General features: G+C 38.2%; 1 protein-coding gene across 7 annotated transcripts in view; it reads left to right on the forward strand.

Moving 5' to 3' along the window:
- Positions 1 to 18,875, forward strand: part of LOC144021906 (glutamate receptor ionotropic, kainate 2) — a 157,927-nt gene that overhangs the window by 73,309 nt on the left and 65,743 nt on the right. For all 7 annotated transcript variants that reach the window (XM_077526157.1, XM_077526160.1, XM_077526162.1 and 4 more), the window contains one exon: positions 5 to 178. In XM_077526157.1, the coding sequence (XP_077382283.1) occupies positions 5 to 178 (174 nt within the window). The remainder of the gene's footprint in view (positions 1 to 4; positions 179 to 18,875) is intronic.

An 18,875-nucleotide genomic window follows, 5' to 3' on the forward strand; every position in this document is an offset into this window, starting at 1 on the left:
TTAGGATCTATTTGCCCTTGATCTGGAGGCATACCGGTACAGTGGTGTAAACATGACTGGCTTTAGGATTCTCAACACTGAGAACAGCCAGGTGGCTTCCATCATAGAAAAGTGGTCCATGGAACGACTGCAGGCTCCCCCTAAACCTGACTCCGGTCTACTGGATGGCTTCATGACAGTAAGTTTGATCAATAATGTTTCTGAATAAGACAAGGCTATTTCTGTATAGCTGACGGTGAATTGAATGAAATGTTGTGATGGGCTGGCGACCAGTTCCGGATACGGTATTTGCCACTTAGATGGGTGTAGATCCAAGCAGGTCTGTAAAAGAGAATAGACTTGCCAGGTTAGACAAGCATTTCTTTCTTCCATCATTTCACAGTCGTCCAGGGAGTTTAGTGGAACCCTCCGGTGACCATGTTGTGAGTCCCAGATGTGAAAAGAGAAAAGGTGTTGTTGCTGTGATATGAAACTTGTCTGATCAGAGCATGCAGCCTGTAACGAGCCAAAGTGTGCCTCATGCTTCTTTCATAGCACTCTCTTTATCTGGGAACTCAGCCAAAAATCTCAACCCTCGATGGACGGAGAATGGAATAGGAATAGAAATGTTAGAAACTGAATAGATAACATTAAAATGGACTGTGGGGGATAAAGGAGAGATGGAAGTTAAAAGGTCTTTTTTTTTTTTTTTTTTTTTTTTTTAATCCCAGAAGGACTGTTATAGACTGAAATTGATGCTTGGTCTATTCCAGTTGTGACAGATTGCAAGTGGTAGCAATAGCAACCTGGTTGATTCATAACAATCCCAACACTGTTTTTTTTTTTCCCTTAAATGTTCTAATAAAGCATGTTTTTGTAGAGGCATGTTCTCTGCTTGGTTACTCAGTTTAAGTGCCTTTTGTTGCATTCTTGTCCCAATCAATACTGTTTCCCACTCAAGACCTGAACTAGACTGTGTGTTATCACTGAGCCCGAGAGATGACTAACTTATCAAAACAATGCACAGAGACCACAAAATTTTCCTTATGATTCCAAAGTTCAGAAAAAAGGAACGTGGAGATCTGTTGGACAATGTGGTAACCTGCCAATGTAACGGAGGGTTATTTATTTTTCTGATTATTGACAGGAGGTGAATGTGTGAGAGGACTGTGCCGTGACCCTGCCCATCAGCGAATTAGTAGTGTATGGTTTACAAAGTGGGGATTGATTTATTACACAAATGGCAATCAGTCAGAAGCTAATGCTTATTGACAGGGTGCAAGGTTATGTACAGGTCTGATTAACGGCTGCATTTGTGTGCTGCATTTACAGTTTTTGGTGCCTAAGTAGTGAGCTGCTAATGTAACATGCCAGTTGATTGGACTCACCTCAGTACCACTGACTTGCAATAAATTATTCAAATGGTCGGAAAAAACACTCGATATGTATCCACAGTTTAAATTGTTTAAATATAAAACATTTCTATAGCGACTCTGAAATGGCTTTACATTGAAAAAGAAAACTAGGGTTAGGATTTGATGAAACAAAATACACACTTATCCAGAACATTGCTCAACACAAACATAATACGAGCAGGATCAATTCTAAGTGAAAAGCAACATTTGCTAGATAATGCTATTTTATCTGTCATTGATTTGCTTTATATCATGCACTGATTTGCTAGCTAACATCCGAACAGAATGATCAATTGTCACCAATGGCTGACATCATTTTTCATTCTACGATTGATGGCTCATTCGTTCAAATAATATCCAAAAAGCACAATGACACAAAATTCTCTTCATTCTTCACAATTTTACTTTTTACGTAGATTTGTTCCAGCTTTTTTTTATGAATGTGATGGGCAAGATTGCTATATGCGTGGATTTTATTTCATGAAACCATTACTATGGATGGTATGATAAATGACTAACCAGCAATGTTGTTTGCTTGCTATAGTGTGAAAGTAATAATTCTGACTGATATCGGCTGTAAGAATCAAACGTTCTTTCCTAAAGACAGATCAATTGTTAATTTGTTTTGCAGTTAATATAAAGGAATTAGGATAGATTGGCAATTTATCTAATAATACTGTATCCACTTGCAAATGGCAGGAAAGCCACTGATATGAAAATTTTCCCCGAGATGTGGAGTGGCCAGCGAGTGACCACCCCTGATCACCATGTAGCTGTTACGAATGAGGTGTGGCGGTGGACCCAAATGCAGGGAAGCAGGGCGAGGAGGCACAGAATGAGGTCAAAAAGAAGTTTAATAAATAAAAACAAGGAGGCAAAAATGAGCTACAAACTAAGAAACAAAACAAAGGGTAAAACGAACCAAGACGTGGAACAAAACCAGCAGCATGACATAAGGAAAATGACAATTAATCTACGCTGACAGAGGGGAGACAAGAGACTAAATACACACACACTAATTGACATGAGACACAGCTGGGCAAGACAAGTGGCAGAGTGTGCTGATTGGTTGACAAATTAGGAGGGGTAGGCAAACACAGGTGGACATACTCGGGTTTGACAAGACGGTGGAAGCCCACAAGGACAACATGAAAAAATACAAATCCCGACAAGAACTCAAAGAAACATGAGGACAAAATTAAACCGAACCAAAAATCAAACCCGAGCCATAACAAAAGTAACAAAATCAACCCAAACCAAACCCAAACCATGACAGTAGCTCCGGCCCTGCTCCTCAGATATAAGAGTCTGTCCCACCAGAGTCTTATTAGTGCTACCTAAAGGACTTCGGGCCATATTCCCCCGTTTGTGCATTCTCTCCCTCCCGTTCGTCGTGCACACTTTCAAGTAACACCAATTCTCATGGGCAGAAATCGGACGACATGTAACTTGTAAATTTGCACGCAACCACCAAAAAAGACGTGACTCGATGAAGTGTGAAGGTGGCGCTAAGTCCCGGATCGTGACCTGTTCATGAGACGCTTGAATTCCAATTTTAAATCCGACATTACCTTGTGTAGTGCTCTGGAAGTTATACAGGCATTAACAGTCACCAGTGGTCAGTTAGAAGCAAGTTTCTTTCTGCATGTGGCTCTCTTTCACTCCCTCATGTTTTGCACGGAACACCACATCAACCTCTACTCTTGTCCAAGCTTATGGAGCGACCTTTTAGACATCAAGGTCATCTTGATCATTTTATTTTTTTTTTGCTGCTCGAAAACATGCTTGGCATTCAGAGCAACAGCATTGCTTCTCTGTCCTTTCTATCCACACATTACCATAAAAATGCTATACCTGTGGGTACAGTTAAATGGGACGCTGAGGGAAAGCTATTTCCTTTTTGACAGATATCATTTAAAGTCTGATCCAAACAGAGTTATGAGAAAATTCAGACATTTTCCAGGATTCATATTTTCACAGAATCAGTCAAACCGACATATGGTGAGCGCCAGGAAAGGATGAAATGAATCATATGACGAAATATGATTTCAAACAGAAAAAAAAAACCCTGACTGCAAGCTTGCAGCCAAAATATGTTTATACTTGGCAGTTCTTGTATGTCGGCAATGACTCTGCTTGCATTCAGTTAACTACTGTATGTGCTTGATGGGCATTCTTACCAACAAACATACATAGATAAACATCAACTTTGTTTATGTATTTATTTTATTTTTTTGCAGGTAAACATGGTTGAAAATGATATATAATGTGTTAGAGGTGCACACATTTAATTTTGTTAGATTTCACAGTACAGTAAAAGGTTACTGGGCAGATAGTTGATGAGAAGAGGAGTTATTAAGCGGCTTGCTGCACTACCACAAGGCTGTTTGACTTGATGGATGGATTTTCTTCTCTGGCCTGCCTGTTCCTTTTTCAAACTGTCAGTCATTCCTTTTCACTGGAGACGTCCATGAATGGCAGAACCAACTAGGAAGCATGTTCTGGTGTGTTTTAAAGGGTGAATATGTCAGAGGGGTTCATGCTGATTGGGGATGGAAGGGTTGTTTGGTGTTGAGCCTTGGCATTGTTTAGGTGTGAGGCAACGGGGGATTAAAGGTGTCAAAACTCACAGTAAAGGATTCCATCTGGATAGATGCTTCAACCCCCCCTCCTTCTACAAATTAAAAGAATGTAGTTGAATGTCATTTGCTGACTCTCAAAGACAGATTTTGTCATCAAGTTGTTTCCCCTTCTTTGTCTCTGACTCATCGAGTTGGATCTGATTCTGCAATTGTCCACATGCTAGACAATTTCGAAGGGCAACTTGGCTGTGACATGATGGTGGGAAAATGCACCAGCAGCTGGCAGGGCAAAGTTAGGAAAGACATCAGTGACTTTAGCATGTAGCTACTTGAAATTTGTGTTTGTTGCGACTAGATTTTTAATCAGTTGTACTTTTGAGCTCATGATTTCTGTCTTTATTGCTGAAATGGAAAACTGAGACGTGTTTTGAATACCTTGCCTCTTCTGTGATTCTAATTAAAGAAATGGTCAATCAATAAATCAAATCATCAAATCAATATTTGAAATAACACAGTTTGATGGGGGGAAAAAATGTAGTTGTTAATCCCACTCATGCAATGAAAATATGAACCGAAGGTGAACTAATTCAGCGAACATTATGATGATGCAACACATTGATGATTTAGCATTAATATTTTGTTGTTACTTGTACTACAAGTAAATGTTTGGTATTCCTGTTAAGTACAGTAAATGGGAGAGATTGTTTTTTTTGTGCAGATGCTACAATAATCTGTGGATCAAACATCTGTTCATTATATTTCCTGTTCCTCTAAGTCAGTGCTTCTCTATTATTTTCTGTAACCCCCCCCAATATGCTTCGTCATATTTCCTCGTCTTGGCTTTTGGGCGACTTTCGTTTGTCTCTTTATCTCCGTCTGTCTTCTCATCCCTGTTAAATATTTTTTCATGGTGTCACTTGGGGGTCTGCTACACTTCGTGCCTCCACTTCATACTCTGTGCTGTGTGCAAAGTGCGCAAGCTCAGTACAAACAAAACCCCTACACCACCGAGCGAATGCTCCCTGTGCACACTCTGCCAATGAGAGCGCCACTGCCCCCTAATGTAGTGGAGGTGCAATTGCACTTTATTCTAAAATAGTAAAAAAATAAAATAAAATAAAAATAAAAAAGCATGTTCCCCGAGGTCAAACGCTCCCCCCTTGACGAAGGATAGATTGGCAATGACTATTTGCAACAACGATCTGCACTATTTGAGAAGCACTGCTCTAAGTATACTATTTATATACAGGGTGTCCATAAAGTACATGGTAAAAAAACACATACATGTACTTACTTATTTACAATACTCAAATACTTACTTGCACGCACAATTTTATTCAATAATAATTTTGATAAGCAATATTTTCAACACGATTTCTATCTTTTTCAATGCATGATTCGAGCGCTTTGCAAAATTCAGGTGAACTCGATGGATGAGGTTGAAGGTTAAATTCTTCTGCAATTTTGCGATAAGACCACCCAGAGTACCAAATCAATTTGTGCTTATTTAGATGGAGCCATCTTCATTCTAGAGAGGAAAATAAAAATAAATAAAATAAACAAAAAATAGTGAAATCCCCCGTGTGCCCAGACTTTGTGGACACCCCGTACTTGTACAATGTGTTTTTGTTAATCCTGCAATGCTCATGTTTGTAGTTGTACAAAGGAGGCTATGAAGGTTTTATAGGGGATTATTTTCTCTGCTCATTATCTGCTTGCTGGGAAAAACTCATCAGATTCACTTGAGTGTTAAGACTATTAGTTCTACTGACAGTGTGTCTAATTCACGGGACAGTGGATTCTGTTACTAAAGCAATACGGCAAAGCTCTGCTTGCAGTCATGTTTGCAGTCCATTCAAGGCTGGCCATTACTGTGCTTGACAGACCAGCAGTCTTTTTAATTAGCAAAACTCTGCTTAGAGAATTAACTAGTTGATGTTGCTTTGAGATTAGACACAATGATAATGCGCTCGGTGTCACTTTTGTTCTTTTTATTAGGTGGGGGGGTTCATCCTTAAGGGCTCATGTACTAGAAAGTACAAATGAACTACAGCACATTTGTCAGATCAACACATCTGTTGCTAATATAGCTTTATTCATCTATTGCACTATACGGTGTAATTTCAGATTTTAGCACCATAGTGAAGCAATGGTGAGCACAACTTGCTAACTTTTGAGTCACGTCACTTTCTTGTCTAAGAGTCAGTTTCCTGCTATGCACATTGATTAGATAACGGGGAGGTGAACACATGAAACTGCATGTGCAGCAATACCATTGGACACTTTTGCAAACGTTACCCAAGTAAGCAGCAGTTTGTCATACAAATACATGTTTGGAATTTAATGGCCACCAGTTTGAGCACCTCTTGTAATTGTCGCGGTCAAAGGTAACTTGTGATGTCCGAATAAATTTGCGATTAATATATTTATGCAAGTTTTCCTATTACTGATGTGCATGCATTAATTGGACTGACTGCATTATATTCAAGATAATGCATTTTCACTGGTTGTCAGTTTAATTCAACACAGTGAAGAAAAAACAAGAGCTACGATCACTTAGAGTGATCATTTATCAATCCGCTCAGTCACTTTAAAAGCTATACTGCTTGATGGCTTTCCTCATCATTGGAGACATTAAAGAAGGCTGTAAATTAATGAGTTCATCCCTGAGTGAGTGTAACAGAGGCTGGGATGATGGGTCTCTTTGGCCATCTTAAGTAATAGAGAGACATCCCGATGTGAGACAGCATCAGTGTTTTGCTGCAGCAGGCAATCTGACGTACAACCCGGTTGACATTGCAAAGTCAAATAAACGTGAACGTGAAGGAGCAATGGCTGAGGAGAAAACACAAACTGTCTTAAAGTTGGTTAGGGGCAGTTGGGGTTAGAATAACAGAGCAAAAGGACAGGAGAAGGTCAACTGCAAATGAAATTGTGCCACGACAAAGTAAGAGCAGCAATGACATTAAACCCATGGCTGCAACCGAAAACAACAACCATTTAACACTCCATTGATTCTTCTGGTTTTCTGGGTTCATCCTGGCACTGAAACTACTTTCCTTGTGTTTCATAATAACTACCACTCAAACCTCGTTCCCAAGAATGAGGCAGGAGGCTAGATAATAACATTGTACACTGACACTAATTTTGGATGAGGTGTAGCTTTGGCCTGCCATTTGAATGTTTGACAAACACAAGTTGGAAGTCAATTAAAGGTCTGATATCCTCCATGAAGAAGGTGAAAGTCATTCCTCCCTGCTTGTAAAGCTCCAATTTCATTTATCTCAAATTATTGCTTATTATCACAGGGACCCCAAGGCTAATTGTTTCTCTGTCGAGCTCTGCCTGGATTCTGCTTTGCAGATAGTTGCGATGCTAAGCTGCTCTATCAGCTCCTTCTGCTTTCGAGTCTGTCATTCAAACAGTCTCATCACTATCACAGCATGACAAGTCATTGAAATGCATATGATTAAGTCATTACGATTCATACACTCCCTTCAATGTATTATTGAATCAGTGATGTAGACTGAAAGCGTTTGGATTTGTCTTCAAAAGATGAATATGAGACATGCTACCAACATTTGAGCTTTCATTTCTAGGTATTTATGGGTATCTGCTATACAAGGTAGCATAATGAAATGCAACATTTTTAGGTGAGCAAAAGTGTAATAAAAGACTTATAATAGAATAAAGCCTCAGGCCTGTCACCTAGTGACATCACCAAACACTTAACTCATTCACTCCCAGCCATTTTCACTGAGGCAATCCCCTTTTCTCCCAGCTGTTTTAACTAGAACTTTAACTTTTGACTGATTTTGCAAGGCCCACAGAATATTGTATTCTTTGCTATAAAAACATGGAACCTACCAAAAGAAAGATTAGAGACTCTTCTTTCATCAGGAAAAAAATATATAGTATATTTGTATCTGTTTCTGTTTTGCAGCAATTAGCATTAGAATGTACAGCTAAGTTTCATCATTATTCACAAATCTCTTTCAAACTGTGGGGTAAACAGCTTCGTAGCAACATGGCCCTGGTTGTACTCTTATACTCTGCTGCCATCTGCTGGGCGTTTTTGTTATAACTAACTAACATTGCCATTACCATTCTCTTCAGGCTGTATCAAAGTCTTCTGTATGCTCTAACATTAAAGTAGAGAGATTAAAGTAAGTTATGTTTAAGTAAAAAGGACAATCTTTCTGTAGGTTGTGCGTCGGCCGCATAGTCTTGGTGCATTCCGATATGAAACAAAAAAAACAAAAACAAAAACAGTTGACTAAAAGCTTTTTCACTCTGTACTTAGTAAAGTGCAATGCGCTGTCGACCAACTAACGCTAGCTGTATTTATTTATTTAGTTAATTATTTATTTAGTCTATTATTAGGTTTGCTCAGGGCGGCACGGTGGCTGACTGGTTAGCACGTCCTCCTCCCAGTTCTGAGGACTCCAGTTCGAGTCCGGGCTCCGGCCTTCCTGGGTGGAGTTTGCATGTCCTCCCCGTGCCCACGTGGGTCTTCTCTGGGTACTCCGGTCTCCTCTCACATTCCAAAGACATGCATGGTAGGTTAATTAGGTGCTCCGAATTGCCCCTAGGTGTGCTTGTGCGTGTGGATGGTTTTTCGTCTCTGTGTGCCCTGCGATTGGCTGGCAACTGGTCCAGAGTGTACCCCGCCTACTGCCAAAAGCTAGCTGAGATAGGCTCCAGCACCCCCCGTGACCCTTGTGAGGAATAAGCAGTCAAGAAAATGGATGGATGGATAGTTTTGCTCACCAGGAAGACTTAGATGCTGTCAAATGTCGGTTTCACCAATCCAACATAAACGCGGGCATTTCAGTATTTCACAAATCAAATGGAGCCATGCAGTCACATGGCTACACAGTTTCGGTTGCCTCACGTGCAAGTTTTTAAAATGGGTCATTTATGTGAAAAATGGCAGAAACAACAGCTATGAAATCTCCACCTGCTGGGTTTATTTGCTTTTTCACGAGTGTAAACTATTAAAGGCGCTGTCTGCCAGTTTCACTCTGGAAAAGGCACTTTTTAAATACAGGATGCACACACTTTAACTCCTTCTCAGTCTACTCCTCTACGCTTAAGTTAATGTATGGTTGTGATTTTTTTTAATTTACCCCCAACCTCCAGTCTATATTTTACCATTTTGTGTTTGTTTTGTCAACAACGGGACGTTTCTGGGTGGTGTCTGTGGACAGACGGTTGTTTCCCCCTCCACCCAATCGCAGAGTGGGGGTTGGGAGTGGGCGTGGCTGGAACGGCGGGGGGCGTGTAGGCAGACGGGTTGTTTGTTTACGAGTAGAGTGATCAGAGGCAGGGGGGCGGTGGGTAGAGGCAGGGGGTATGAACGTTGAGCTTGTGTGGGTTGAGCCATGGGAGGCGCCCATTTTGAATTGTTTGTTTACAAACAGAAATGGTTCATTTACTAACAGAAACTGTCAAACCTACTGACAGGCCCTTTAAAGTTATTTAAGACAATTTCATGTGAATGAAAATATGAAAATAAACCCATATGAAATTGGATATTCTTGGATCAGAATCAGGCTAGTGATAACAACGGCCGTTCTTTTGACTGTACTGAATCACGAGAATCAGTTCATTAAAAATACTGTCTTTGTTCACAAGATTCATATTTATTCCTTCTGAATATTCATGCAGCACAGTCCTAACTTGCTCCCTTTGCAATCTTCCATCTTGCTACCCCAAGGAAATTTGAAAGAGGGGATTAGGTTGTCCAATTTGTGAATTGAAACCTAAATTATTCTTTCCACTTATTTTCAGTCACTACTTAAAATGACAACAGAAAATGTGCATTGTATGGGGTGGGTGGGCACTAAACTGACATATTGACACTAAATCGGGTTATGTACTGAAATATTAAATTTAAAATAATGGCACATATCGGCATTAATAATCTGGCAGAAAAGGATCAGGGCTAACTCCTTTCAAGAGAAGATAATTACAAAAAATGCAAATGACTACAGGGATCAAGTTAAGTTACATTTCTGTCTCTCTGAGGTAATGACACAGTCGTAGAAAAGTCAAAATAACACCAATATATTTTCAATTAAGGCAATAATGTTGGGATGAGCGATATGTAGCATGACTTTATTCATGTTGTCTATTGTTGGAGTCACACACTATCTTAGCATGCAGTCAACATTCGGGTACGGTCAAAATTTTGGTTTCTGAAACCTTCAGGATAACCCGTTTACATGCGAACACATATCCTGATCCAAATCACCATGCACAGACATCATCATGCAAATAATGTCATTTCCGCTTTTAACTTTCTACAGTCAATAAAAGCCATCATATTCATGACACTCACCACACTCATAAAGTAGTTGGTTTATTCCTCGCTCCAAAAGTATGGTCAATGTTATTTATCTGCTTGTCTATTTCCGGTGGCTTGCGCGTCAGACGCACTGATTTATATACAGCCATCATTTACCATATACCGTATTTTTCGGATTATAAATCGCAGTTTTTTTCATAGTTTGGGGGTGCGACTTATACTCTGGTGCGACTTGTGTGTGAAATTAACACATTACTATATAATTTCACGTTATTTTCACACTAAACCGCAAGAGGGCGCTCTAGGCCTGTGTTGATAAGTTCAACATTGCTGGTAGAAGAGCATCGTCTACCTCCCGAGTTGGGGGAGTTGTTTAAAAGTGACACCGAGGATGAAGATTTCATTGTATTTAGTGATTTGGAGTGAAAGTGATAGTTTGGTAAACTTGTTATCATGTTCTTTATGCTAGAGTTATATGATTAACTTGTAGTGATGGGAACATAATTCACCCACGGAACGTTGGGACGAAGGGAGAGTTCCGGGTGGGAAGGTTTTGTTATGTGGAAAAGGGGAGTTAGCCTGTTAGCTTCTAGCTGAGTGGGGAGTTGCTGTTAAGACCTCAGAAACTGATGTCAATAAAACGTCAGCTCCGTGCTTCAACACTCCGCCTCCGACTCCCGTCTCTGCTTGCTACAAACTCTTAATATGTTACGTCGTTACTGACATTACCAGGCATGTCAGTCATGTAACGTTAGTATACCGTACACTTATTCAGCCTGTTGTTCTGTCTTTTATTTTTATTCTAAATTGCCTTTCAAGATGACATGTAGGCCTATGTTTTTGGTGTTGGATTTTAGCAAATAAATTTCCCCCAAAAATGCGACTTATACTCCAGTGCGACTTATATATGTTTTTTCCTTCTTAATTATGCATTTTTTGGCTGTTTCGATTTATAATCCGGAGCGACGTATAATCCGAAAAATACGGTACACTGTGGCATTTTCGCCGTCGAGACAGAAAATAATGTGACAATGCCACAGAGAAATTAATGTATTGAAGTTAGGCTCATTTAGGGAGTGGGAAAACAGGACGGCCACCGCACATAAATGTACGTAGTTTCTGTACTCAAAAGAGCAAGATTACTTGAGAAAAGAGCATGCACAGAACACAAATCAATGCTCCGTTTAATTGAGTCTTTCCAAAATACGTTTACATGACCAAAAACACTGGTGACTCAGGGGTATTTTCAAAAACCCAAATAAGAGGATATTTGGGTTTTGGGGCGTGCTTAGGTGGTTATTGACTGCATGTAAACATGAAGCATTCAAGATGGCCATGTGTCAATAGGGTTCCTTGTTTTCTCTTGCCGTTGAATCACACAAGTTTAATCCTTTTGTTGATTTAAGGATCACGTCCTTATTGTCAAAAGTCTGTGTAGAGTATTTCTGCTGAAGCCAAAAGGCAGTCTTTTCTATTTTCTGAGAACACATTTTTGGCCCGTGCCAAAATTCACGCTATCTCAAAAGATGCCCCTGTTAAACACTTGGCAGTGGATGTTGTCCTGTGGATAAGATTTTTCTGTTCTCAGAGTGAAGCAATGAGCCGTGTTATTTTCAGAGTTCACTGCCAGGTGGATAACCTTCATTGAACTTTGATGTGCAATTTTGTATTAAGAAGAAAACAAAAAATTGAGTGAGAAATGCATGCAGTTTTCCCCTGCAATGTCATGGTTCAAATAATATGTATATATATATATATATATATATATATATGTATATGTATATATATATATATATGTATATATATATATATATGTATATGTATATATATATATATATGTATATGTATATATATATATATATATATATGTATATATATATATATATGTATATGTATATATATATATATATGTATATGTATATATATATATATATATATATATATACATATACATATATATATATACATACATATATACATATATATATATATATACATATATATATATATATATATATATATATATATACATATACATATATATATATATATATATATATGTATATATATATATATATGTATATGTATATATATATATATATGTATATGTATATATATATATATATATATATATATATATATGTATATGTATATATATATATATATATATATATATATATATGTATATGTATATATATATATATATATATATATATATATGTATATATATATATATATGTATATATGTATGTATATATATATGTGTGTGTGTGTGTATATATATATATATATATCCCATTTTCTATAAACAGGCTGTTGATGGTCTTTTTTGCCTTTTTATGTTCCTTATTTGTTATCCTTCTTCTTCGCACACTGCTAAAATGACACATCAACCAAGCTATTTATTTATTTATTTTTTTTATCATTGACTGTGAAAGCAGTCAGGTGCATAAAAACAAGCACTTTTACAGACACATGAGAACATCCCGCAAACACACCAACACGGTAGTCACACGGCTCCACAATATAACAGGCAAAAATGGGAGGTGTGAAACACTAAAAGTGTCACATACTGCATTACTACTTGAAATGCTGACATTACAGAATGCGGAAAACAGGGGTTTTAATAGTAGGCGGTGAAACATTTGTGGCCACAAAGGTGTCCAGTAGGAGTACTTTGAAAAACAGTCAAATTGTCGCTGTCCTGTGAAAAACATGTCCATTATTGTCTTTTTTTTTTTTTTTTTTTACATTTTTGCCTTTATGGGATTAAACTGAATGCAGACATCACAAAAACATGAAAAAAAATGGACATAAGCATTTTTCACAGGGCAGCGAGGAAATTAATTTTTGTTACTAATCTTTGACAGTAAAGGAACTGCAAAGAACATGGCATTAATATGACATTTCTTCAGAATTTTCAAATATATTTGTAATACCCAATACTTGGCCATATACTCGTCTTGAATCCCATCAGCTCTCGTCTTTTGTGTGCCGATTTCTGCGAAGCATCTGAGCACAATGCTGATATCAACCCTGTTGTTAATGCAGCCATCCTCAAGTTGTCATTTGTGTTGCTCTCATTGGCAACCAGCAGTCATCTTCAGGTCTCATTTCCCGGCGTCATTTTAGGGACATATACACTGATGGGATGTGGTGAGAAACATATCGTCATTACAAAGGAAAGCCAGCCAATGTAATGATTCCATTTTACACAGGCAGTTTGCTCGCCTTTTGAGGCACATTACTGTCAAACAAGGTTGCGGCGTAGATGGTGAAAGGTCTTTTTTTTTCTTTGATGTCAAGTTCATGGTCCTTATTTTGACGTTATATTATATCTAAATAACAAAACCGATGTTGATTTAAAATGTAGGCTTTATGAAGTACAGAGCCACTGGAGTTAAGTGGGAAAAGTGGTTGCTAGGGAAAAACAGTTGGTTTCTACTTTGTATAATAGAAAGACCATAAACCCCGCTGCATTCTCTGCCGTAGACTCAGTAACACGAATAAACAAAAGCCTAAAGGCGGTCATCTGTGCTCCAATCTGACAGTCTGTTCGTTTGTTATCACTGCCAAAATGATTGTCTAGTTATTGTCTTTGCCTCTGAAATAAATTATATTGAGTTTAAACTCATTTGGTGAGATGTTGTGCAAAGAGTTGATGAAGACTTGACGAATTTTTCAACATTATAAAATAGGATAGCTTCTCTGTTGTTCCACTTCCACTTGTATGACCGATCATGTTAATACAAGTATCTGCATACATGATTTTTTTTCCCCCTGTTGTTTGTAATCTATGTCATGTAAATATAGCAAACATTAGTGAGAGTGAGAAATCGGCAGGTTTCCAGCACAAAAACAGACAATTCGTGAATGCCAACGTGCAGATAGGAAGGGGCTTCAACTATTTTCTTTTTGAATACATTGTCATAATTGTCATAGCAGTTAGCGGATTTAAGATTTTTTTCATGCTGTATATAGATGAAATAAAAAACAAAATGTGTGTAAGAACAGACAAGTTACAAGGGTGCTTAACAATTGATCTCCTGTAGTTTATTTACACTATGCAATAATGTTTATGGTAGAGTTTTATTTCACCGTAGTATATTGTATAGTTTATTTTCTATTCCCGTTTGTCTTTGCTACTAATTTGGTGTTTTGACAGATTGGTTATTGTGTGATTATAACCCACCCAGGATCAATAATCCTTTCACATTCCAAATCCATTCCAATTCTTTTGCTCATTCCAGTCATGAACTGAACACGAAACGAACTTGTGAACTTCACCGGATCCTTTTTAATGACTTGATTTAAATCACCACTGTGAGCGCAACAAATACATTGTCAGGAGAAAGAAATTTGTTCAGTCATATTTTTAAGCAAACATGTTTAAAGGCAAGCCTAATCATTTCCCTCTGTTTTTATCATGAAGCGTTCGAGTAAAGTGTCTGCCCTTAGACTGTAGAGCACTGATGCTGAAATATCATGTGGGATGAGAAGTGAAAACTGCACTTTGGTGGATGGTAATGAGATAGGAGTGGGAGGGTATCCACACTGAAGCTGGCTGGTGAAAGCAAATTTTAATCAGAGAGGCTGGTCGCAACAGCAGTGTGGCCCCCGAGGGCTCCGGGCATCACATCGCATTATAACCTAGCCCAAATAGAGGCGCCAAAATGCTTGGGCCTGAAATAACAGATAACCCTGCCAAATCACATTATCATCCAACCCGCTGCGGTCTTAATCTGCCTCATCCTCCTGCACTGATGAAGCTAATGGAGGGAATAAGTGACATGCTCTTTCTTCGCTCTCTCGCTGTCACTCTTGTCACTTTCATGGTGGTGCTGGCGTCTTTTTACCTTGCGTGTTATTTTAAGACGTGAACATTACATGTTAATATAAATAGATATATGGAATTATTGCAAGCAGCTATTTATGTAATACTTCTACTGATCATTTTAGTCAGTGCATGCAAAGTTAGTATAATAAAATTATCCTCAAAAACATTCTTCAATATAATTACCGTATTTTCCACACTATAAGGCGCATCTAAAAGCCTTCAATTTTTTCAAAAGCTGACCCTGCACCTTATAATCCAGTGCGCCTTATATATGGATCAATATTGAGCCGCAACAAGTCTCGCTGTCAGGACGCTATCGGTGACCCTGCACGATCAGCGACGCGCATGCACAGAAGATCCCGCCATCTTGGATCACTAGCTAATACTAATACTTTACCTCAGAGAAAATAATAAAACAGCTGTTTATTCATTTTGTGAGTGAATGGAGTTGTCAGAAAGCTGGTTTGTAATCTATTAATAAAGTTTGACTGACCAATCTGACTGTTTTGTTGACATTCCCTTTAGCGCAGCACCATCTAATGGATGCATAACGTAACCCCAGCCTCTACTGTAGCGCCTAATATATGGAAAAAGTTTGCAAATATGTCATACATTGAAGGTGCGCCTTATAATGAGGTGCGCCTTATAGTGGGGAAAATACGGTACATTTAAAAAGTTATAAATATTAGAATGGGAAAGCTACTTAAACATTTAAAAGGCACGTTCGACTATACACAATTAATATTACCATATACATAACCCGTTATAATTATTATGAATATTTGGAATTTCTAATACATAATTGTGACTAATTGAAGTATAGATAGAGGTATCTAGAATTCATTTTCACCTAGTCAAAACAAATACAGATATTCACACGGTAGGGCTGCACGATATTGTAAAAACATGCGATGTGCAATATACTTGCTGAATATAGCGATATCAATATTATTGTGATATTTAACATGTACCTAAAGAAATTACATTTTTATTATCTAATGAAAAAACATTTTTCATGCGGCAAAATAAGAAACCTTAATGTAATCTTAGTTAATTAATTGTAATTATCTCTCGATAATGTTCAATGTTTGTTTGTTTGTTTATTGAACAAACAACTATTGGATGGCAACACACATTTTAGTGAGCATCTGACTGGTCAAATTCAGATAAAAGCATACAATTCCTTATGAAACTTATTGCATGTCTATGCGATATGCATATTGCAAGGGCTAATATCGCGATATCAATATTTTTTTTCGAGATATTATGCAGCCCTATCACATGGTCGCTTTGGACCATTTTTTCATTCAGGTTTGTCATTAAAGCTATCAAAAATGAAATTACATTTATCCATAGATATATGCAATGAGACAAAGATAACTAGTATTTGGTCTAATATCATTTAACAAAAACATTGTATATGATAAATGTAGATAACATCTATTAGGGTATTACGTTAAAAGTAATGACATTTTCTTATACAAAGAAAAATGGTAAAAGCAATGCATTCTATTTCTTTTGCAAGCATATGTAAATTGGCAATGGCCACATAAAATCTCGCCTAGGACGCCAAATTGGGTAGGTTGGTTTGTCTACGAAAGCGTTTGAAATTATAAGTGTAAGAGTGCTATTGTTGCTAAACTTGACACATTTTCTGTGATGTTTCACACAACTTCCACACCAATAAATATCAACCAGATGGATTTCAATAGTGTTTAAGATCACGTAATATTTTTACCAGCCTGAAAGGCACATGAGCTAGAATCTGTGCTGTTTCTGTATAAATGGGTGGCCTTTGGACACAGGGACTTTGTCAAGTTATTTAAACAAGAGATAGATTTTCTATCTTCTGTCAGCTTTACAACTTCTTGATTATCACCAGAGAAAGTGCGGTTTTCATGTTGCTTACCCCTCTTTGTGTAAATATAGTCTGCACTAGTAAACCTCAAATTCGAAACATGGTAGACATTCATTGTTATTCGTTGTTTTAACACATTCATTGCCAGACCAGCAAATAATGCATCATTTGACGTCTTTTTCCGTCAATGGCAGTGAATGAGTTAATAATAACGTAGTGTAACACAGCTTGGCAGTAAAGGACATCCGTCAGTCCCATTTGACGCACATCGTACTAGCAGACTCAGTTGTACAGGCATGTGGCTATTTCTACTACTTCTGCTGGTTTTCTGGCAGACTTTGTGGCTGTCATGATAACTTTGGGATGTACCTGATTGTGTGTCTTGAAATATGTGCTCGATGTCTTGGATGTTGACAAGAGCTTCTTAGCGTCTGCACAATAAACACTGGGACATCTGTGACTGTGAAGACTTGATAAGAAACCTTACATTTGTTGAGGTATGGCCTTGGGGGATTGATGAGATCATGTACACATGTCTGCTCCTCCTCCTCTGCCGCTGTATTCATTTGCAAGCTTTTCATGATCCATATCTTTTTGCACAATCCAAGGGTGCAGTCTAAGGCAGGAGGTACACTTCAGAGACGCATTTGAGGATAGAACTGCCTGGGGAAATGTAGTGTCTAGATACTAGCGTGTGACAGTAGCTTCACGACTAAAGAGCTTTGAGAAGCAGAGCAAAATTGTCCTGTTTATGATGATACTTTATTGTCAGGAATTTGCTGTAAGGATTATAGCAGGGATGAGAGAAGGCCAGTTTGCAGATTCTTCTGTTAGATTGAGTTAGGAGGGAAAGAACGAGTCACTGTTTTCAAAGAATTATGGCGTTGATTTGCTGGAAAGTCAAATACGTCTCTGGAATAATTACTGTCACATCTTGAGGCAAACAAGGCTTGCTTGTTTGGTTGAGAATTCTGAATGGGCTTTGGGGTTGTTACTTTTTGAATGACAAATTCATACAAAGGAGCCAGAAAGAGGGATTCACATTACAATAGCATGTTTCAATTCCTTCCAGTGTACAGCAACTTTGCATAGTAGCCTACAATCAACAGCCTGAAGGAGATATTTTATACTGTGAGATGCAAAAGCCAGTCACACCAGATGTATGTTTAAAAGGAACTGCAAGCAGATTTCCACCTGCATGTGTTATAAAGTTGGCCAGGAAGATCACAGATCTGTGAAAAGACCAATTGGAGACCACCTTCCACCTGGATCTTACATGTCTGTGTGTGTGTCTGTGTGTGTGTGTGTATCGAGGCTTGCATAGGTACAAAAATCAGGATATGCCAGTTCTCAAACCCAGCTGCACTTTCTTCGGCTATAAACCTCCAAATGTCATTAGTACAGTACAACAAACAATCAAAAATAGGCAATTTACAAAATGTTGCTGGTCCGTCATTCGTTGGCGCTTTGGGGAGTCTTCCATCATCATCATCAGTCCATCATTTTTTTCAAGTCGAACCAAACTGTAATCATCAGTTCGTCATTTTATTTCAACCGCGCGATTGTTGTCATCACTTCATCACCATTATTTTATTAAGACCGACGGACAAAGGTGGGCATTCCGTCAGTACTGATGGGCTGTCCGTCGGTCTGTTTTTCATCAACAAAACATGCCCAGTGACGGACTAAAAGGTTAGTGACGATTACGCTGACGGACCAAAACCTGATTCCGTCGGGTGACAACGGAATGACCATCTGTGACAATAATAACACTAATCAATAATATAAATGTCAATACTAGCAAACAATCTGAAGATGGTTTATAGCTCAACCGCAAAACACTTCACCCCAATCAAATATTTACACTACTTTTGAGGCTGTTCTCGCTCCATCT

The sequence above is a fragment of the Festucalex cinctus genome, chromosome 7, assembly GCF_051991245.1.
Source record: "Festucalex cinctus isolate MCC-2025b chromosome 7, RoL_Fcin_1.0, whole genome shotgun sequence".
Taxonomy (NCBI): domain Eukaryota; kingdom Metazoa; phylum Chordata; class Actinopteri; order Syngnathiformes; family Syngnathidae; genus Festucalex; species Festucalex cinctus.